General features: G+C 38.6%; 2 protein-coding genes across 9 annotated transcripts in view; one reads left to right on the forward strand and one right to left on the reverse strand.

The window, feature by feature from the left end:
- The window catches only part of Myo61F (unconventional myosin 61F), a 74424-nt gene that overhangs the window by 20722 nt on the left and 29720 nt on the right, over nucleotides 1–23982 (reverse strand). The window contains exons 1-2 of one of the 7 annotated variants that reach the window (XM_086985979.1): nucleotides 17538–17584; nucleotides 17274–17363 (exon numbers count right to left, since the gene is read on the reverse strand). The exons of 2 other annotated variants lie outside the window; for them this stretch is intronic. Coding sequence is in view for 3 of the 5 variants with exons in the window: in XM_086985976.1 (XP_086842102.1) it covers nucleotides 9408–9722 (315 nt within the window). In the remaining 2 variants the exon portion in view is untranslated. Of the gene's footprint in view, nucleotides 1–9407; nucleotides 9807–17273; nucleotides 17497–17537; nucleotides 17585–23982 lie in introns of those variants that run through there. 4 more of the 7 variants (XM_086985976.1, XM_086985978.1, XM_086985975.1 and 1 more) reach the window with 4 other exon arrangements.
- Nucleotides 1226–3824, forward strand: LOC111248591 (uncharacterized). Of its 2 annotated transcripts, XM_022801157.2 has the most exons (5): nucleotides 1226–1633; nucleotides 1931–2026; nucleotides 2956–3026; nucleotides 3239–3303; nucleotides 3397–3824. In XM_022801157.2, the coding sequence occupies exons 1-5, from the start codon at nucleotides 1612–1614 to the stop codon at nucleotides 3584–3586; spliced, it is 444 nt and encodes a 147-aa protein (XP_022656892.2). In that variant the 5' UTR covers nucleotides 1226–1611; the 3' UTR covers nucleotides 3587–3824. The 2 variants fall into 2 exon arrangements, with proteins under 2 accessions (XP_022656892.2, XP_022656894.1); XM_022801159.2 differs by having other exon boundaries at nucleotides 1226–2026; nucleotides 3239–3266.

Consider the following 23982-nt stretch of genomic DNA (forward strand, 5'->3'; position numbering starts at 1 on the left):
CATTCATGTATCTATGCTGTACTTGTAAATTGAAACTTCATTATACATATAATCCTGTCACACAAATCGCATGCATTATTATGAGTTATAACTAGATACGAATATGTAATAACAATGAACGAGTAATAGGTAGAAAGTTTATATAGAAACTTAATGATTCCAATAAACATATATGGTAAATAAATTGTATGCGAAATGCTCAACTTAGCTAGCACAGCTTGATGAAAATATTATTGTGCCATGCTTCGTTGCAGACGATCTTTGAGATGACAATACGATAAATTCATTCGAATCGACCTGTTACCGAAAAGAGCCACCTTACGTGTGAACCTATTATACTGATGCAGTCGATAAACGAAATGCTTAAGAACGAGCATGCACAATTTATAAAACGTAGAGGTACCAACCGTATAGTAAAATTTGCATAACAGATCGTCATCAAGGATCGTTAATCATAAATTAGCAGACGATTATACGAAGGAACGTGTCTATTATGTGATATATAAGCCTTGCTCGGCTGCAAAATGATCGCGCTGCGGTTCGTCCTCAATCGACGCTACTAGCACTGACGATTATGCAGCATCGACATTCCTTCTATAGAAAAGAAGCGCCACTGTGATTATCTGCAGTGTAATATAGTAGTACATGGATAGATACTAGACGCTTGTGATAAGGCTGGCTATAACAGATTGGGGTTGACGTTTCAATGTGGTTACGAAACTCATCATGCAGCGTTATTGCCAAATTATGCCCCGGTTCTATTGCACGTCCCAATAGATCTTTAAATGGATTCGACTAGCGATAAAACTGATAAAATGAAAGATAAGAAAAGATAAACGTATGCTAACTATTCACATACAATGTCATATATATATATATATAGAATGGTGCATTTAAATTGGATGATACCTTAGCGCATTATTTGTGGTAAAGAATATGCCTTTATCCGCTATTGCCGGCACCAAGCAAAAACTATTTTTTGGAACAGAAGTCAACGGTTGTTTTCAATAGGGGAGTATTAGTGATCAATTAGGCCGTTCATGAGAGCCCCAACGGACGGTCCTTAAAAGTTTTTTTTTCGCGCTTTTTAAATTTATTTACACATTTGAGCAACGCTTTAGCGAGTTTACGTTTACCAATATCGCTCAACGCGCTGTTACTAGTAAAAAGGTTACTTGCGAATCAGAGAAAAAATAATATTTAAAATACTTTGTTCATGGTCGAGGTCTCGAAGCAAAGACATGGTCATGATGGGTGGTAATTACACTGAATATAAATGACTGCCACGAATGACATTTCTAATAAATACTCAGATAGATTTTTATTTTTACGCAGATTCAGAAACGAAGTATAATAGAGATTCTTTTAATAGACGTACTACCTTGTCTATAATGGACGGAAAGGCTAGGTGGAAAAATACGGACAATTCTATTTTTCAGGTAGAAAACAACAGTGTGAATTGCAGCCATTTTTAGATATTGGAACCCATTATATGTGACTATATCACCAGTGGTCTAATTGCGACTGAAACAAATGTGATGGCTTCCAACTTCTAGATCTTGTCTTTCTGTAGCTAATAGAATAAAGCTAGATGGGATACAAGCTCACACTATGATACAGAGTACCGTGTTTGGTTTGTAAAGCCCACAATAACAACCTACAGACAGGTGGTCTAAGTTCGAAGCTAAACACTGACGTCTTTTGTGCCGGGGCAGCACTTCGGAGCAATGTCTAACGGCGATACTCGACTTAAACGTCTAACGTATTTAAATAGATGAATGGAGTACTATTTGAATTTAGTTGTTGTAGGGTAATTTAGATTTTATTGTGTTGCAAGAGTGGTGGCAAAAGAGTGAACACGTAATGTGTGTCCGTTAGGTTGAATTTTAACTTCAATATGTATGAGCTATGATTGTTGATTTATTATCAGGCGTGGGTGTAAGTCGACATATTGGTCAGACCTGCTGTCATAACTTCGTGCGACGCGTTTCGATTCACTCCCAGAAAGTCAACCGTAAATGCGAGGGTGTGTTAATTGACAACACTTCAATAACCAAAAAAAATTCTGCACGAATTACTTTGCATAGCAGCGTGATTTTTGCCATTTGACCTTTGAGTTTTTCGATAACACTTATTGATAATAAGGAATAAACTGATACCTTGGAATTCATTTTGTACCTATAATAGTGTAAGTTTGATAGTTAAAATATTAACGTATGTCTCTTTAGCCAGAAATGCGTTCACTGGGTCAACATTTATTTTTTGTCCATTGTCAGCTGGTTGAGAAGCTTCATAATTGAATATTTCTTATAACAAATTTTCTAGAAGCATTGGCTAATGATCGCTCTAATACTATTTGACCAAATTTCCGATAGATAATTATAAAATATTCAATTAGGTAAACTGCCGAGCAATTCGAAGTTGTATTATTAAATACTTTATAGCAATCTAACTTTACGTACGTACGGACGTACGTGCTCATCCCAATTCGAATTTAGGTGGCAAAGTTGTTTGGTCCATATTTTCGCTGTTTTTTTTTCACAAAAACTCATATACAATAAATTTATTAGCAGCAAAGAAGCCTCATTTGCTATCGAGGCAATCTTAGTAGACAAAGCACTTCTTAAAAATAAACCAATTCGGTCAATTCGATCTTTGCATTGCTTTTTTCTAGCTTGAGATGAACTAATGTAGGCATTTTGCTAAGGAAGCAGTTTCTACCGAAAATGTGTTCCACTTCAAGTACAGGTGTAGTGCACTGCATAAAAGAAATTGCATCTGATGTGAAACATATGATCAGGTGTAACTTCATGTAAGTTAATCAAGATCTAAGATCATCGCAAAGTTATGGTTATAAGAAAGTAAAATAGACGCGTTCTATTTTCCGTGTTGCAAATACAATTTTTGTAACTCAGAAACAAACATAATTGTCGTTATTTTTGCTATTATTTACAGAACGATGCAGTTTCAACATGCGTTCGATAAACTCACAGGAAAGTCTATCGGACGCTGACGTTGGACTTTGCGTAAGTTATATTATAACTTTTACTATTTCTTTACCGTTTATCTAAGTGCAGCAAGCAAAAAAATAGCATTTTCATATGTATGTGGCAGGTTGTTGTGTTAAGTCAATTGCAAATTGATCATGATTTCCAGCAGGTATTTTTTTTTTATTGCAAGTCATACCATCCTGGTGCTCGTTGACAATACGCTACATAAATTATTAAATTATTTACAGAATAACGAAAACCACATCGATCCAGAAGGTAAAAGCGATTGCCATAAGGAAAAAATGCTAACATTGTAAGTTTGTAGTATTTTGCTTATTGTTACACTATGTTGCCTGTATACTTTACTGGCCCACTAGTACAATGTTTAACGAACGACAATTTTTAGTCAAACAGTACATGTTTGCGTATCGCCTACAAGAGGATCTGGGATCCCGGAGATTATATTCAGAGCTGCCGACCGTCAAGGCAGTGAGACAAAAAGCTTCGGCCGCTTAAGCATCTTAAATGCGCTGTTTAGCAAGTTTGGAGATCCAAGATATGACAAACATATAAGGAAAATAAAAACACCGAATTAACGGTGACCAGTTTAGTTAGTAGAAGTTTAAAATACGCCTAAGCGTGTAGGACATGTATGAGAAATTGTCAGACCAAAACATGCACGTCTCATTCTACCTTATGCATAAAGACGGTTCCTTGCTACTGATAAAAAAATGGAACCAAATAAACGTAAATCCGTAATCCAGAAATGAAACAGAATCACTTCCCTTTTGGTTTCTGCATTGTAATCTCACTAGCATTTTTTTCTATAGTTTATTACGCAATCCCCATCATTATCTAGCAGGTGGTCCTTTTTTAGCTATCAGATTTTCACCAGTCACTCAGTTACAAGATTGTTGATACCCCCTCGTCGATACAACGGTTGTTTATTCGTACATTGATTTCTTCAATGAAGTGACGAAGACTTTTGAGTTGGTGAGCTCATGTGCACCACCCCGTTCTACGATGGACCCCTAGAGCAAATCAAACGAAGTAAATTTAGTAGCAGCGCCGCCGACGGCGACTCTGGCCAGATCAATCTATTAGACTTCAGATTGGCAGGCCGACGTTCAACCGTCGACATATGATACGAGTGCGGCTGAGACGTTTGTTATGTGTAGTTTTGCCAGGACTACTAACAAATACACAATAGTATAGGTTCGCTCATGGTGGATCATGGTGATATTATGCCATCTCGACATTCTAAACAGGGAAACTGGCTCACAGCAGGAGCCAGCAGCGTGAAGACAATGCTTTTTCCACCTTATTTCCATTCCTTTTACTATGTTGAACAGTGTTTTCAAATTGTTGCCTATTAGTAGCCATCGTACGTTTGGATGATACAGTTGAGTCAAACAACTCGCGCGTCTACAAGTAGCTCAAACGTTCCACTAAACGATACCTAGACACGTTTGAAATTTTCGAAAAAATCGGTACCACTCGACGGACTTAAATACTATATCGTAAATATCTGCTAACAAATTGACGTCTTACGTAAGATTATTCAATTTCGATAGTTAAGCCAAGTCGTGTATATCCTGCATAATATCGCTTCATTTATGTGGTTTTGCCTTGTCGTGTGGCGTTTGTTGTTTATACTGGCGAATCTCAGTAAAATGTTACTGTTTTTAGAAAACGGTAACGAGCAAAGAAGTGAATCTAAGTTAAATAAATAAATGCATTGAATTGGGGAAGCCAGTGCAAAAGTTCTACAGTTCCAATGTGCGCCAATATCGTTTCTATACTCGATATTGCGCGAAGTTCAAGTTTCTAAAATAGCAGCACAGATCTGTACATTTGTGAATGTAACCATTTCGGCTAACTTATGCACAGTCACAATGGTTCAGGTACTATGAGACACAGTATACAGTGCACAAGTAATGCAAGACACGACTACCGATCTCTAATCCCTTCTTAGTAGATCTGACTTGCGATGCCGCTTACATTGTAGGCCGAGAATTTTATCAATAAAAAAGAATTACAGTCCTTCCTGCCAAAAGCCATTCCGTAAACAACTCATCTGATCAATGTAGATAATCGGCAGTCGTAACCATGGCTGCAGTGTTCAGTATTTGACAAGCCATTCCCGCGCAAATATGGTCTCCGCCATCGCGTTCAGGGGACTTGTTGCTACTTATACTGGTACACACTGCTACAACCTGCGAAAAATCAGGTAACAATTACATACGGTCATAAAAACATAGTAATTCCCATTGTTTATAATGTCTCTGATGCGGAACGCGGTACAGATTTTTCACAGAGCATTGTGGCCAGTATATCTTCGCTGCTGTATCAGTAACTACGCGTAGCAAAGGCACAAGAAATCGAGTCTCCAATGAATTCATCATTGTCGTGTTGGATAGGGTAATAGCATATTCCGCTGTGTATGATAATCAGTGAGAGTCATCGAAAACGATAACTTCACTGCAGCCGAAGCCAAAGTGTTGACCTTTATCCTCGACATGCGAACTAAATTTACTAAAACATATTCTATGACACAACATGACCGTGCATTTTATCCAGTAGGGCTATTTAAAATCATGTTAAACTCGACTCTGTCTGATGTCACGACTCTGCCAGAATCCGATGGGATGCATATAGACTATTCATTTGAGCTCACCCTATATGACTGCTAAATAATAACAGTAGATAGACGTGGCAACGTAGCAATACAAAAACGGGGATGTCGAAGAGCGGGCGATACAATAGCATATTACTCAAGCCCCAATTGAAGAAACACAACAAAACAGAAGTCACGTTACAGCCCTAAGCACCGATAGCCAGTGATTGTACGCAAATTTCTGAAAACGGTTTTCGTTTTATAACCATAAGAGCATAAAGCCTTTGTAGTTATTTCAGTTTGTTCATCAATGTTTATATATGCATTGGGAAAGGCGGCAGATTATAGGCTATACGGTTCGCTGCGCCCCGAGGTAAAAACTCATTTTTTTTTTTTTTTTCTAATTTCGCACTCAGTTAACTTACTTCACTTATAGTCAAACGGCAATGCTGGTAATCGAAAAGTAGCTATAAAGAGCTTCATAGTCAAGCCGTTAAACTACGCAGGGTTTGTTTTGAACATGTGCATTTGTAGATCACGGCTTACTCTATCGCTATAGCTACATTGGACATTCGAGTTTTGATTTTGTTTAACGCCACAGAGATGTTCTCCTAATTGTGCCCCCGGTATTCTACATAACTGACTGAAAATAACATAGTAGCACAGATGTTTTTCATGTATAAGTGTGTGTTCACTTGAATGATGGATCCCAAACATTGTGACTGCAATTTGTACAGATGGGTGTTTATCGATATTCCGGACTACTGGTTTTAAAGCTGCCAATGGTGTAGTTGATGGCTAGTTTATCAGTTAGTATTCACGTTGTCGTCACTCTTAGTTGACGTTGTGCATAGTTCGAAATAGCTACATCCTTCTTGGCGGTCGCCTTTCTTGAAGCGCGACGAAGATTCGATACCCGTACATCAGCTAGGAGGACCTTGAACCTCAAGCATAAATAAGACCTTGTACTAAAACAATATAATAGTATAACAAATACGTACGCACTGTAGTATCGTTAAAAGATTGGACCCGCTAATGGCACAAACATTTGTGAACGTAGTCTGGCGTACCGTGCAGATATTTCACGTAAGCAGATACTTGCTAGTCAATAACCCTCGAAATGACTGGCGGCTTATATTGATTCAATATAATAACATTAGTAGACATTAAGAAGCGGCATCTAGGAAATCGAAAACGATAACGGCGTTCCGACGTCATGTGACATCGAGGCCGAAAAGTGAGGATCCTTTGTAACCTCACCATTAAACAGAGATTATCAATGCTCAACTCAATATATAGCGTATAAAAATTCTTTGTGTTTGTGATATTTACGTGAGTAGAAAAACTTCGATGGGACAAGAAACTACAGGTTAAATAAACACGAATATACTATAACACCTACAAGCCGCATTATTTTTATTGCGCTTGTCGTACGACTTCGTTATTGATGATCTTCATTTGAAGTATTTTCATCCTCTATGATATGACACAAAAGGTAGAAATAGCTCTGGGTCTGTAGTGCACACCGGGGACACTTTCAATATTTAGAAGTGGAACACATACGAATTACAACACCAGGGCTACGAATGTGACAAGTAAATATTTTTAATCAATAATTTCTAATTAGACACCCCAAAATGACTACAGGACAGGTAGGCAAGTGTACGATCCGGCGGTATGTACGTGCCAGGAGTAAGCGATCGTCGCACTGTGGAAGCATTACAAAAACATAGAAATCATGTCTCTGTGTCTGTTTTAAGCACTTCACCACATTCTTTATTAATATCGATTTTATCTTATTATATACTACGAATCGCCTTTATTAACTCATTATGAATGAAAGTAAAACTATGTAATTCTAATTCATGTCATATCACGATCTTCAGTTACGGCAGCACGCCCTTACCGACAAAAGTTCCGAGCTGGATTCAACCGACTGCAACGATTATAGTGCTCAGGCCCGGTTTTGAAAGTAACTGTCTTCCATTTTATATGGATCCTTCTAGAAACAATTGGATTGCCTGGTTTTTGTCGTTAGCCTATTGAGCACTCTGCCCATGGGCTTACCTTAGCTGAACCCCGTTTCTTTTTTCGGAAGCTCCCGGTTCACGACACTTACTAAGCTCCCCTAGACTTGAAAATATTTGGAAATTGAATACCTTTAGATGAACAATTTATCCAAAACGGTACACAATTCAGACAGGTATCATTTCTGAGGCCCAATTGGGCGTCCAAAGACATTTGTTTTTAAAGGAACCAAGCGAGTCCACGCAAAGAGCCCGTATGCTGACCATTGAGATGCGCTGGAAATTGCAAAATACTTAATAAACAGGGTGTGAAAACAGGGTGAGGGTGATTTGTTATATATTTTTGCGAGCTTCTTTCGATATAAGTCGATTTCGGTCTAAGTTCCATCTTAACAACAATAATTGCTATTCGATTTACATTTCTGGTAGCAGTAACAATGGGGGAACTAAATCAGGTTGATTTTCGAGCATTCTTTCCAATCTTAGTGCTAAAGAACTTCGGAAAGGCTTTCACAATTGTGCCATACCCTAAAGTCTTGCTTGTAAGTATCTTAGAAAAAGGTTAAGTAAAGATTGCTAGAACACCGAAGAAGTAGTTCCTTATTTGCTGGGCTTTTGTAGGAACGACGTCCTAATTCACTACGAGTGCGACCCGCCCCCGAAAACGTATACCTGCCAGTCGCGGTGAGGCGATACAATTGCCTTGAATTATTTACCTGACCAAAAACGGGAAGGCTGAGCGTAATTAATTATTATTTTGTTTAAAATAAATATTGCACACAATCCCTGATAATAATTGCAACGGCTGCTGAACTTAAGCAGTCTGAGGTCTTGATTGGGTATAATTTATTGCTATCCGCATCAGGAATTTCTGCAACTGGACATCGGCGGCAATTTTAGTTCACGTACTCAAACATCAAGTTTATACATTCATAAACGGTAACATGGTAACTTGCGCTTCCGGCTCAGTAAACTTTATAGTAGTTGTTCAAAACTGTTACCTTGCGATAACGCTAACTTGATCGTTATTATCGACTAGGCTGAAGTTACCTAGAAGTACGAGCGCAAAAACCCGACAATATTTACTTTCAAGTTAATCAATATACTGTCATAAATTCTTGCTCAGCCTTGAATCCATTGACTTCTGGTTGTATCTTTTTCCGCCTGCTATAAACAGTTGATTATTGAGATGTTTGTCGAACGATCTGTTTCGTTCGCCTTGCAAATCGAAGCTTAATATTATTGCGAGCGTACTCAACAAATGACTACACGACCAAATACAAATAGTAGCTGATGGCTTTGCTGTCCTGAAAAATAGAAGCGCAAATCAACTACAAGCAATCGAATGTGCATGCATAGCTTAACTCAGACGCATGCAATTCCTGATCGGAACTCGCTTGAAGCAACGTATGAACATGGCTGTACAGGGCTCATCTCAGATGCAGCTAAAGGTTGTCCATTAAGACTCAAACTGGCGAAACTTAACGCGGATACGAAGCATGCATCTATGCCAAAAAAGTGTTCACTGATAGCTTGTATTCTTTCATCCAAGGTCAGTTCACGGTTCACGGATGATGACACCATATCCTCTTTAAAATAGACAATTTCCATTGCGCAGCCATAATCCAATGATCTTCTAAGATCGTGTGTCCTTAGCAATTAGCAGGCAACGCTGATATTCTACTTTTACGTGTTTTCCATAACAGCAAATAGCGTTCACCATAATCACACCTCCCTATACAGCCTCAGTCTGTCTGCTACTATATATCTTGCCTTGAAATAGGGTTCGCGCATTTGCTCCGTTGATATGTTAAGCGTGTCGCGATCTTCCTCGATGCCATCGCAGTTCGCTGTCTTAAACTCTTCTTGTAGTTCTTCAGTGGCCCGGTAGAAGTCCATCAATCCGTAAAGGTACAGCCGCCTCGGTAGCAAGAATTGCCTGTTGACTCTCACTGACCGCGGCGATTGAACCTCAGTTATCGGCGAATCTTCTCCTGGGTTGTGCCCCCGAGTGCGTTGCGCTGTGTCGTTTACAGGCGCCACTTGATGCTGCTGACGACGCTGATTTATGCCGCAGTGATGACTCATGAGTGCTATATTCTACGAAGACACCGAAGGCGTTGGGGACACCGGAGATCTCCTCGCCGTGAGAGCCATGTATGATATCAGGGGCTAGATTGCGGCGAAGCAAACGACCAAATGGAAATGATGTATATATATGTATATCACATACAGGTCAGGGCACAAACATCAGAGGGCATGACACTTAAGTACCAACCGCGCGACAAATCAGATGTTGTGAATATAAGAAGCGATTTTGTCTGTAGAAACAGTCAGTTTGAGTAAAAAGCATCATACATAGAAGAAACATCAGATATAGAATTGTCAGACAATGGGTAAGGTCGTGTTAGAAAATATTTGGTGCTTTTGCATTAGTTCCGAAAAGTAGAGGTGCTTTTTTTTTGATTTCGATTTTGATGCTGGGATTAAGTTCATCATTTTATTGCTTAAACGTATATGATGGAAATTTATTGGTAGAGTGCGGAACCGGACATCGTTCGGCGACAAGTGTATCGTTCGTCATAGGTTTCAAGCACAACAATTGATATACGTTGTAAGATAATGGGTTATTACAACAACAACGCATTGGCCGATATATCATTTTGATGTGATTCATATATATTCATGGATAGTAGCGAAGCCATTGTAGTATGGGTGTTTACGTGAAGGTCAAGATTTTCGTTAGAAATAAGATAGCCAAGGGGTATGGAAGAATGAACGTGTTTTTACAGTCGGGGACCAGGCCGTCGTTGTATGTATCACAACGCGGAGAGACGAAGGGATAGAGAAGCAAATCCAGTTCGAATGACGAAATAAAAATATCTGCATTAGAGAAAATTTGAAGAAAGCGCTGGTACACGGTTGTTTCAATAGAAATTATACTATTATCTAGATCAACCCTTGCTTTACTGCATTTATCTTTTTATTGACATTTCATATGTTATATGCGTTCCACTAATCTTATTAATTAGCCCCACATAAATGGAAGGTTTATATTAAGACTCTAATCATAGTACGATAGGTAACAACTAGAATTTTAAGGCATACTATACTTAACCTTTTCTCAAAAAAAAAATCTGCGATAATCGCTTTCGTTTTTCCTTGAGACGGATACTTTTATTAACTCTATCTAAGATTCAGATATTCTGAATACGGAATGCTAGTATACTTTCTTATATGTAGCGGCAGATTTACTAATGTTTGGTAAACCTATATATAATATAATGACGTGCCTGCTGCCACTATGTGACATAATTAACAGTAATCGCTAAAGCTTGCTCTATATATATATATATATATAAAACTAATTTATATAGCCGCTGGCCCATCTATACTGGACGCACCTTTTTCGTTCACAATCTACTATAAATATAATTGTTGTTGAACGTATATAGTTTGAACAAAAATAGAAGCGGCAGAAACATCTGTACGCGCAAATATGACGTGTTTTAGTGTGAATTATGTTTGATGTTATGTATAAACACACATTTGCGTATTAGATGATTCAAGCTAGTGAAGCCCCGGATTTAATGTCAAAGTGCCGTATCTTTACCAGCCACTGCCACATTGAAGCTTTAACGAAACACATTGATCTGAACGTCTTCTCAAGAGGCGTGAAGATATCTGCAATTGTAGCATGCTGTGGTCAGCTGCAACCGCGCGAACAATATATCATCAAATACAGACCGCAAATTTAGAAAGTCAAACATTTTCTATATGCATATATATACATACATACATACATATGGTTAACGTTAGTGAAGTCGCATAAACATCTTCTTTTCCTACTGTCCTATGAAAGATCTTTGATAGCTCAGCACGTATAGTTAACATCCGACTGTAGGGAATGAGCTCCCAGCCGTTGAATAATCGTCTTCATATAGCGGTTTGTCCCGTGTGAGCGGTTAACCAGCGTTTAATATGGCAACTTTGTCGATAATATTGTCTATGTGTTGAATACTAACAAAAAACTTATTTTACATAGAACTACTTGCAAATCTTCCATTTATAGGGCAATAAAAATAAGTTATGGGTCCAAAAATGGGTCTCAAGAAACTATCGAGCTAAGAGAATACTGGGCTGTGATGTGCCAGTTGGGTGACACTTGGATCAGCTGTTACTGCAACCGGGCCAATTATTTTCCCTTGTGCTTCCATAAGTGTAGACTGGATAAATTATAAAATGAATACTTTCATTTCAATTTGATTCGGTGTCAGGTAGGTAAGTCCATCATTGAGATGATCTTTCTGATAGTTACACAGCACAGCACGATAGAAATAGTTTCAAATTTTTATGTAGCCTCAATCGCAAACAGTAATCTTATACTGGAATAAGAATATTCTAGAATCGTAGACGAGTACAGCACTTAACAACAATTTGTTATGCCTTTTTGAGGATTTTTCATTAAATTGCGTACCAGTATCCTTTAGAAAAATGTTTCTACTTAGACGAAGAGGACTAACTGTTCTGTTGAGTGGGCCTTCTTTTGTTTTCCGTAAAGCTTTCTCGTGATTTGGCCAGTCGATCGTGCAAACAAAAGATGAGAGGTCAGCTGTCTAAAACTCTGCGTGGGTTGAGGCGTTCTAAAGACGAAACCCAGACTGGGTGTGAACATCACGCTTTGGCCCGGTGATCAAGCAACCCATGTTGGTAAACATGCGAACGGGGAATCAGTTGGATTATTTCATGGAGCCCACCTTCAAGACAGTTAGGAACGAATATCAATTCGAACTCAGGTAAACATAAGTTCGTATCAAAGTTTAACTTGGTGAAAAATTTAATAGAGCTGTTACACATAATTCGACAATACATTAAGCGCTTCCTTAGGTTCTACAGTAATAGAACTGCGATCGTACAAATAGAAACGAGTCTTGTTATACAGACTGACAAAAACAGAAAGAAGTGTAACATCTTAACTTACATTATGGCCATCCTTGTTTATGATTTCTTGTTACGCCCTTTGTCAACAATGGCCGCAGCAAATGAGTGACGGAAACGTTTCAGTAACAATGACAGCGTCTACTTTTGTCCCACTTCAAGTTCAAATCAACTAAATTGTCATTTTGTCTATTCACAACTGGAGTTCTGTAACTTTAGTGGTTGAATAAAATAAACTTTACTAGTCGTTTACCTATTCACTGTGTGGTATATGTATTTGGTCTCGCGTGAATCCAGTCTGTGTAAGAATACAGGTTAATCGTATTGAGTAATAGAATGGCGTGATTCACGAAGCATTCATATTGCATATTGCATTGCTACATTTCGTTTCTGGGCAGCTTTTTCCTGTATATAATTTAAAAATAAAATAGCCAGTATCCACAGTCCGTATGAATTTCTGCTATTACTGTGCATCTAATTCTGGAAACTTTAGAAGCGTATCCCGGATAAAAACCGATCCGTTCACGTCGCTATATGCCTTTTTTCGACAATCACCCAATCGGTCTGTTCAAAATGTATATGAAAATTTTGTGTTATTATGTCGTTATAAAATTAAGCCCGTAGTTTACAAGTAACATAGCTATTCTATTAAATATTTAGTGGTCATAAATATATGTCTCGATAATTATTGTACACAGTGCATAATGAGAGCTTCAGTCGTTCCCATTGATGCGTGTATTTTTACCCTAAAAATCATTATAAGGTACATGAATATGATAGTACGTGTGTGTGTCAACCTTATGTCTCATCTAGCTCTCTCCGAAGATCAGCCACATAGGTTAACCTAATAAAGAAGGAGGAGTAACTTTTCGTAGCAACGACAACTGTATCAAAACTAATAATGGGTATGGGGACTAACACCATGATCTGTGTATGTGCATGCGTATATAGACTTTCATAAATCAACCGGACATGTTATGGATCCCTATTCAGCAACTTGGTGGTGCCCTCGTTCTACAAGAACGATTGAGGCTTTCATAAGACTTCTATTCATTTTGCCCTTGTGTGCCGCCCTGTAGAGAGGTGATTGATTCGCTTTTCTATATGAATGGTCGTTGAACCCTATGACCAGCTCAGATTCTATTACTGATGTTGCTGTTGTTGGAAAAGGCTAAAATCGATGGTGTTCTGAAAGGCGTATTTTGGCGGTCCGGAACTGCTTTTTTTCTCAGAGAAACTCCCCCTACTTGGGCTGTTACGCTGTCCGCTGCTACAAAAAAGGATCCGGCGCGATGAGTAGAGGGCCTTTTCGAAACGGTAAACAGGAACGAGTTTTTGTCAGAAAGCAGGCTCTCTAGACAGAATAAGGACTCACTATTAGGAAATAGTTAATATGTTAGGCCGCCCAAAAATAATAGACTAAGCTATATTAATTGTTTGAATATATATAGAAACATTTGAACAAATCGAGTCTGACTTGTCTATATGAAAACTGTTATGGTAAATGGGACACGATCACTGGTAAGCCGGGCATAACTTGGTGGTTTACGTTCATTGTACACACGAGTATTTGCCAAGAAAAATCAGGTCAATAAAATGTGACCTCTAAGACATAATAACGCCAATAATGGCGACATGTTGTAGCTAAGGGTTGTCTGCCAACCGTTCGATCCGTTGGGTGTCCTTCTTTACGTGCGCATTAATTTGTCTGAAGGTGACAGACAACTAGGCGAAATACAGACAGCATCCAGCCGGACAAACCACACAACCCACGCTTGCGAGCCTTTCTACGGGGTTGTTGACATTTTATGCTCGCCAAAAGATAAAGGCACGTCTGATTTTCTTGTTGTTATCAACTAGAGCTAAAGATGTGCTTAAGATTTGCAGGCAAATACGTTACCTATTAAGCTGTCATGAGAAACTTATGAAATAGACTGAAACACTATTTCTACGATCAATTTTTTTATACGAAAACACACACTTTGCTTTATTATAGGTATAAGATTACGCTATATTTAGGAGCGCAACGACTAGGAGATGATATTGCCCGCATATCCGAATATATATATGAGCGTACGAACTAGAAATATAATATTAAGGTTACTCACCAAAACTCAATTCACGTATTCGTTAAACCTGACCATGTTAGCTCTCGATAGTCAGAACCGGTTCCGATTCAGATTCGAAATTTGATTATTCCGAATAAGAAAGTCTCCAGATCTGCCATCGAACTATCTCTCTCTTCCACTGTGTTACATTTGAGCTTTTACTAATATCTTTATACGTTAAAGGCAGCGAAGCTACCTGTAGATCAGACTGCAATTGCATATTGATCATGAGCCAACGCTATTACGTCGAATGCAACACGAGGTATCTTTCTAGTCAACGGTGGAGTACAGCATCCCACAGATCGAAGCCTGACCTTTTTGGCGCAATTGCATTGTATTAGCATTTCTGTAGACAAAATATGAGTATTCATTTAGAATTTAACCGGTTTATTTTTTACTTCTCAACAAATTATAAATACGGAGCGTTTAACAAGTCAGACAAGTTCATGGCAGACCACACGAAGTTTGCTTTTTCCCAGGATATTTTTTAGGCATTTTTGAAGGCATTTAATTTTCATTAGCTACCGATAGGCTTCAGTTAGTTTTTGTGCACTCGCTACATATGAAAAAAAAACAGCTATGAAAAAAATAACGACGATAACTCCGATCATGGTCGATTATCTATATTTCGAAATTTGAAATATGAAGTCAGTATTATTTTAGGCAAAACCAGCTACGTACTGGATGCTTCGCTTTAATGTTATTTTTTTTACGGAAGAAAGGAACTATTATAGTGATACGCACATTGGCCATTTACAATATATGGTTCTATGCAAAATGTTTGGGGCTATACTTTATGGTCGAGTTTGTATAGAGCTAATGATAAGCTTTTGACTTGATCAGCCAAATGTGAAAACGTCAGTTGTTTTTAGGACATTCCATAGCGATTGCCTGCTTGAGGAGGTTCCGCTTCCCGTTCTACAAATAATAGCCTCAGTAGCCTGAGATAAATGGTCCTAAATATTTTTTTGCATCGTTCGGCTTCTTGCATGTTCTAGCATTCACACTCTTCGGTTACGCGTACCTTCATTCAAAAATCGCCGCTTGGCTCTGGGTACCTTAGATACTTCTTTATATCGGACCGCTGCGCCATGCGCGAAGCGATTCCTACACTATTCCAATTGAGAGAGTCTTGTTTTGCCCAGTGTCGCATTTTTCTGCGACAGTCGCTACTCCCTGGGCGTCAACCCAGCGACGTGTCGACGCCGAACGATGTCGCCAGTTTAAACTTTCAGTTATAGCTAGCGGGATTAAATAGCAATACTGATAAACACTGTCGTAGGAGACGTTCGTTTTGCTTGACTCATTGACGCTAGTAAATCGCAACACACGACGAAGCAAAGTTTGATCAGTCGGGGATAACTTGTCTGTTTGCTGGTCGATCAGAAAATATCGCAGAATTTAAGTGGTGCTCAGGGTGTACTTCAACAGGCGAGAAATGCATTTAGTATTCACATGTACAGCTTATTCCTTATAGACAAATCAAGTGTTTCAATCTCTAACAGTGCATAACGTTGTCTGACGTTTGCGCAAGGACGATCTGTCAGTGGTTCTAGATTGACTTTGAACGTATAGGAGAGCTTTTTGAACATCATCATATGAACACTGAAATCATTTTGCTCGCCTTATCTGGGATTTGTAAAAGGTATTAGTACAAGAACTAAGCCAAAATCTTGGGAAGCATTATTTTCCAAGGCGTCGTTGTATCGTTTCATTAAAGCTCTCACATGAAACAGCGCTTAAAAAAATATAAACTAAAAGTAAAACGTTTCCCAGTTCCTGCGGGGTCATTTCGCTCAACTTAAACCAACTGCCATTCGGTTATATTATTATGATTCGATGTATCTTTCTCACAGTTGGCGCGCTTTTTGAATTTGAGTGGTAGCAACTTGTTTTAGAACAGGTGCAATGTGAACGTGAAAAGGGTTTAGGTGACTCTTTGCGAAAAAGCTGTCCTTTATTATACGGGCATTGGTAGATCGGCTAAGCTTTGCGTGATTTGGCGGTAAATAGCTATGTATTCGACACGTCTGCACTATGCTAATGCGTACAGCAAAACCTACTGATACTGGTATAAAACGTATGAACGCTCTGAGTTGACGATGATAAGATGCGCTTATTTGAAATAGATCTTTCGAGTTTCATATCTGGTACTTGAGCCGTTCAGACCGTTCAGATAAGATGTGGCTACTTGTTATAAAAATAAAAACAAATCTGTTTCCAGCAAGAATACAATTTTGAGAAGTGTAGAAGCCAATAAAGACTAAGTTATACAATCAGTTTTTCGCAGGCCGAGTTAGTAAAAAACAAAAACAGTGTTCTCGTTCTGTGAATGGGATAATCGAATGGAGGCTACCAGCTCTTGATGTGTTCTTACCATAATGTTCAACAGTGTTCATACATATGCGGCACGACGTAAATAGAAAAGCGTCTATCAACCGAAGTCTTATACGTTACGTTCTTCGAACGGATTCCTCTAAGCGAATGTATTAGATATATTAGTTTACAGTTCAAGACTCAACTAGTTATTATCTCTTTCACGCCGACCATTATTTGTATTGGTCATAGCTTGCGACATGTTTAACTTACTCACCTATATAATAGAAACTTGATTTGCGGCTGGCCTCGTACGCTAATACATGTAGTAGTCCAAATCCAATGCTTTCCTCCGCGTGAAACTAAACTACTTCGCATGGATCACCACCATAATATTCTTATTATTATATGCAATATATATATATATTCAGCACATTCATTCTCAATATGACACCACTGAAATATCAATCAATTATCACAAAAAGATTTTCACGCTTTCATATTTCATCGGTCGGCTATGGCAGGTCGTTCGCGCACACACCTTTATTATGCTTCGAAGAGTAAACAAAATGGTCCCTATGACAGACAGAACCAACCATAATTGTGACGCTTAGACCCAAGTAGATCTAATCGGTTTTGGCCGCCGCTGTCGTCTGCTTGCGAACACAATTGACAACTGATCAAGTCGAAAAATAATATCAAGATACGACGAACCAGCTGGTATGGCGCCTCTGCCGTGACGACCTCCATAACAATGATTACTGTACCAGGCTGTCGAGCGGTTTTCAACTTTTACTTTTTTTTTTAGCCTTGTAAAGAAAATTTGCCTTCTACGGCTCTGTTTCATACTTTGTGTTTCTCCTCTGCATTCTTATCCTTTAATCAGTTTTCGGCTTTCTCTACTGAATCTCCTGCCCAATGGCCCCCTCCAGGCCATGCGCGTCTGGTTTGACAGCATACACCCCAGATGGATATATGTTGGATACACTGTTTGTACCCAATATTAGGTTTCTTAAAATAAAATTCAGAAATGTTAGAAAAGGAAAGGTAGGCAATTGAGAAAAATCGGCAAGCTCAAATCAGATCTAATCTAATTATTCCACAGGAATGCCATATACTTTTATAGATTCATCGTGTAGTAGTCAGGTTATGCACACAATGATGTGTGCTAAAAACGATTCGTTATCTGTTTGTATCGTCGTCTTGGGAACTTCAAGTTGGATTAACCCTCAGACCTCATAATGTCGGACCTCCTGTTTATGTTTTCTGCTGATCTATGAAGATATCGTTTATTAATCAGCTTTCAGCACAATGCTTTATTATGCAAATTATGCTGTACAATCAACTGAGCGAATAATGGACGGTGAAACTAGTTAGTCAAATTACCGTCACGTGTCCTCTGAAAAGTGGGCTGGGTGACCTTCAGTACAGAAAAAAGATAAATATAGAAATACAATATATAAAATAACATTATTCACTTTTTTTTTTTGATGATTTTTTTTTTGATTTTTAAGATGAACCAGCATAAGTATGCCATATATTGTTGGTACTACATAGTCTAAAGAGAGAAATTTCGACACCGGTCTTAAATTAATGCGATCGTCATGTATTTTTGACGAGAAAAGTATTAAACCAAAATATGTATTGAAACCGAGAGCAAATATAAAAGGAAATCTATGTTTGGTTTAACGTTACCGTATCATGGTAACCTACGTCTAACAATATTCTGTTAGCAACCTTCATTTACGATGCATGCCTGCCAAAAACCACAAAAACTGTTTAGTGGAAATATTGTACTATACTTCCGATCCTTCAACGACTCTGCTGTTTTCATTATTAAATAACGACAACAGACTAACATAAGTAAATGTAAATAAAATTTTGATGGAAACACTTTAGTTAAAGCGATGAGAAGCCTGACAAGTAAATATAGAACCTCAGCCATAATGTGCCGCTGTTTGCTCTGTTTCTATGAATACCCAAATACAGATATGTATACACATATAAACATGTATGCCACATACACAAAACCATTTATCCATATAATGATGGTTTAGCTCATGAATAGTCAACATTTAGAGGGAAATTGTGAATTACGGACTATGCCCCTTTTGGGCGGCCAAAAATAAAGATTTGTAGAAGCCAAGAACTGACAAAGTCTACGTGAATTATTTAGGCAGAAAATTCAATCGAATAGTCCGATTAACGGTTCAGCTCGACGCAAAGATCGATTCACGGAATTTTCCTTTAAGTGAAAAATGTAACTTATTGGCAAACGCCTCGTTATTACTTCTACGTTAAAAGATCATTACTTCTACAAACAGCCATATAAGATCGATTACATATGCAAAAATAGACAGTCTTACTGCCAGTATCATACTTATGCCTTCGTGCATTATATGCTACAAAAATTTCGGGTTCTTCTTTGACGCGTCAAGTACTATTAGCCCCCAATACCTTTTCATTGTTGATGACAGGTTCAAGCGGATGACCACCTGAGGTGTATCCAAGATATTCCGGTGCGGCTGCGTCAACTTTTATACTGTTGCCATCTTTAACATTTCTTAATCAACATCTCTGCTCTCTATAGTAACACCACGTTATCTGAACATTAGAGTTGCATTAAAAGCTGGATATGTGATCATTATTTCGCTTTTTCATATACTTGAGGCGACATCAGGCGCCGATCGCCCCCTGGACCGCAGATAAATTAGTCCCCTTAAGAATACTATTATACTCTGCTAGACGTTTTGAATGTAACTCACGCTACAAACAATAATTTAGAATCAAATTTGTTAGATACAAACAGCATATTTGTATATCCATCCGAAAAGATCACAGGTAAACATAGTTTGTCATGCAGCTGGACCCCCTACGACCTTGCGTTCCACACAATGACTATCTATTTGAAGGTTGACCATAACAGCCTGTCCTCGTCAGCCGAACGAAGCTAGAAAACTAACCTGCAACATTTGAAAAGTCGAAGTTAAACATTTTAAAAAGTTAACCGGAATTTGCATTTTCAGCTTACTGCCTCTTACAGCAGGGCACGCTGAGAACGTTTTTGATACAAGCAAATATATATTCAATCATTATAATACGAGCATTTTTCCTTATCTAACATTCCGCTTTTTCGGGGATCAAAATGGGCTTTGGATCGATTTTTCCTTTTTGGTTTCTGCAATACTCAATTTCTGTTTGTGCGATTGCTTAGGAAGTGTCTCAAAATCACATAATTCTTAGTATTTGTTGTTGTATATGTGAATATTGATGTAATTTTTGCCGTCTCTTATGCTGCGATGAACTCCGAAAGTGAAATAGAATCACGAAAAGATTCTAACATTTGTGTATAGAAGCTTCATTTACTGTCTTGTTGTGATATCTCGCTGTCGTTTTGAAGTACCGTCGACAGCTTTCATGAACTGCCTCGTCAACCAACTGCCCTTGTGCTACATATCGCAGCTGAGATCTCCCGCCTTTTTTTAAACTGACTGGCTGATTCAGATCTAGTATTATACAATAAATGGGTAGATTAATGTGTTCAACGGGGCTTTTTAACTAAATGGGCCTGTTTGTGAAGCGAAGGCATAGAACTTTTTCCGTTTGGTTATGATCACTCCGTTAACACAACGCCCAATTTTAGTGCTTTTCAGGTAATTTGTTAATCTAGAAGTAAGCACAGAATTTGCACGCTTTGGATCAGATTGGATGACCAAATATAAAGAGCTTGACCTTACCGCTTAACCAGAAAATCAATCAGGAAACCAGCAACGTTCGTAGGCAATAAGATATCGGGCATTTCAAGGTCGGTTCTGAGCTTTATAATAGGAATCATGTTGAAATATATGTGTATCTATTAAATGTGTATATTGAACTCACATGGTACATAACGGCATACATGACGACGGCAAATAGACGTCTTATTGATTTGACAGGCATTCATGTAATGTTACAGCTGGTCCGCGATTCACTTTAGCAAACTTTTCTATTTTCTCTTCTATCTCGGGTTCTCTGATGAGGAAAAAGTACGTTTAGATATTAAACCACCGTGTGTTTTTTGCTATATGCTGCAATTACTATATTATATATCAACTTTTCTTGCTTTTATTTGTCCAATGTGGACAACGACCCATATTCATCGGGCTGAAAAATATGGAAGCCGTAACGATAACAAGAGCAAGAGTTCGACGTCATTACATATGCTTTCACAAGTGCAAAGTATCTTGCAAGGAAAAAGGCAATTGAAAAGGGAAAGGGAAAGGACAAAATTTTCTATATGTACAAGTGCCTATCCACTGGACGAAAAACGTCGTTGCGTTAAAGACTTCAAATGATCGCTGTGTAGGTGGCATAATGAGAGTAAGACGGAGATCTTTTTGCCTTGCGGAGAATAGAAAATCGACACATAACGATTTTTGTCATATATGCTCGTGTGTTTAGTAAGCGCATCCGAAAAAAACGGAAAACTTTGTTTGAGGCAACATTAAAAAAAAAAAGAGAAAAGTTCATCAATGATAAACCTAGTTTCAGTAAAGACCTATAAAAGTGTGCGGCGGTGTTGAGCGGACGATCGTAAGATGACGGTTTTGACAAGAAGAAGTTAATGGCGCATAGAGGCACTGGTTCGGGGATGATTTTTCACAGGGAAGCACTTTTAAGGCATTGTACGTGTGTAATTTGGTAGCTATGCTTATGTCTCTGTTGAAGGTGGTGATCTCTGATCGAATAGAATGGCACGTAACAATAAATCCTACTTGTCTAAAATATTATATCACTCGATCACTTTTGTTATCATAATACGTTACTATAGTCGATCACTGCCATCGTAAGTTGTTCGTCTAATTGAACCTACGGATATAAGTAGTCGGCATATTGAAACTTTTTATCTCCCGTAGGTCAGGCCTATTATAAAATATGATATGTATTCACAATGTACAGAGATCCTCCGAGGAGCCGTCTACTGAGTTTTTATTAGTATGTTAATCCCTGTAGTTGATTCGTTTGATAACTATTTTGTACCACACAGCTTATTTGGTAATAATATACAACGATACCATATGATAATATATTACCACGACAGTTTAAAACATCCCGCCTCACACTTGTGCGATTGGCTTCTGACACAATAGAGCGGCCTCATTTGAAAGAATAGCGTCATTATGGTCGATACTCGAGCTACGTGGGGTCGGCGATTCTGCAACTAAAATCCAGACGAGCATCCGATACCTTACTTATTACGAGCAATTTTAAGATCCAAAATCGTTCGATATTTTGAAGATTTGCAGAATTAGTAACCAAAATTACAATGGAATAGCTCGACCATTAATACAATGTTCTTCCTAAACACACACACACACCTCAACCGTTATAAATATCAGGCCCATCTCCTCAAATCACCTCTGTCGACATTAAGAAAGCCCAATCATGTTACCAAATATAGAGAAATATACAGTAGAAGTCCATATTTAGAACTAGCTCATGCGTTCTTCTTGATAGTGAAGCTGGATCTCGATAGTGGTACACGTTCACGAACCGTTAACGGGCCGAGCAACTCCCTGAATATGCTTGACAAAAAATATTGCCCCATTAGGTATGTGGCATACAACACAACGTCCGCCAAGTCGAGAATTTTCTCCAAATGTAGCACATCTACATAGCTAACAAGGCTTACCCGTCAACGTAGCTGATTCGTTGCGATATTTGGGTTCTCCATATCGAGAATGGCAACGGTGCAGCGTAAAAACTGATATGATGTGTCGCAGTGTTTCGAGGGTCAAAAGCTTCAGCGCCTTAGCTGGCACGTCCTAGTTCAGGAGATAAAACGACTCGTCTAAATACTTGGAGCTCTATATTCTAATATAGAAGTATTTGTCATGGAGACGGCAGTGTCGGATTCGGCATTAAGGACTACTTGTTGACGTTACTATGTTCCTTGCGCCTTTACTTATATGACGGACGCCACTGAGCATGAGCGGGTGTGTCTGTTTGTATAAAATGGGTAGCCACCCACAGTAATAGCAAAGCAGATAACGCCGAAGCTAAAACGGAATTAAAAGGCATACTATTCGAGCGGCGGTTTAATTCACATTTACTTTATATTAGTTGGATCGTTTTCCATATGAAAATATACTCGGACCTTATCGCAGTTTTTTTTTCCCCGTTCACTAGCTGCCGCTCTCAGCGCTACGAATCTTGGCTTCTTAGAGCTCACAACATTATCGGAGCTTTCGAAAAACGATTATACGTCCTTGCAAACTGAGTGTTAAGTGTAAAGTAAGCCAGCGCATTGGAGCTTCAATTGTTCTGCGCTAAAACTCCCTAGCCGTCGGTTTCGCTGATGTTGTTAATGGGCACTCGCTCCTATCACAAGTTCTATTTCCTGTGCCCAATATAGACACCTTGAGGCATGGCATAATAAAAGGGTAAGTTAAACGAATACTAATTAGTATTGTATCAGTATGTATGAAAAGTACGTTCAGTTAGCGTTGATCCCGATTAAACGCTTTTCGGTTCATTGAGAGGGAAAAATCACGGCTGCCTTAGGGTGCCGATCGAAGCAACCTGACAATTACAATAATAATAATAGCTGTGATGAAATATTATAATATTTAGTGCCGATGATGGCTAGATGAGCGGGGCTGATACAAATGGCGCCAACGCGGCTTATACCAATGTAATAAACTAAGCATACTTCGCCCCACGTTGAGAAGTCTTCTATTTCTTTTTCGGAATTCCCGACAGCCCGGGTCTTCGTAAAACCTTTATTCATCCGGTTTATGCACCGATGTGCAAGCTGTTTTTTTATCGTCTATATCTTTGTCAAGATATCATAATCTCAATAAAATGTTTCGACGTTTACTCGTACAGCCATCACCCATTTTTCTTGGAAATCATAACTAGTTTGTGCTTGGTCGTCCATTAGCTCCGCGTGAATTCCGCTAGATCTTAGTTAAGTAACGAGATTAGACGTTCGTCGCAGCGGCAGA

The sequence above is a fragment of the Varroa destructor genome, unplaced genomic scaffold, assembly GCF_002443255.2.
Source record: "Varroa destructor unplaced genomic scaffold, Vdes_3.0 BEIS01000004.1, whole genome shotgun sequence".
NCBI classification, from domain to species: Eukaryota; Metazoa; Arthropoda; class Arachnida; order Mesostigmata; family Varroidae; genus Varroa; species Varroa destructor.

Bases quoted from the DNA above. Each gene is read 5' to 3' on its own strand.
- LOC111248591 (XM_022801157.2), top strand. From the start codon at position 1,612: ATGATACAGAGTACCGTGTTTG. The intron at 3,027-3,238 runs GTAAGTTATATT...AATTATTTACAG, and splicing joins ACGCTGACGTTGGACTTTGC to AATAACGAAAACCACATCGA. The intron at 3,304-3,396 runs GTAAGTTTGTAG...GACAATTTTTAG, and splicing joins AAGGAAAAAATGCTAACATT to TCAAACAGTACATGTTTGCG.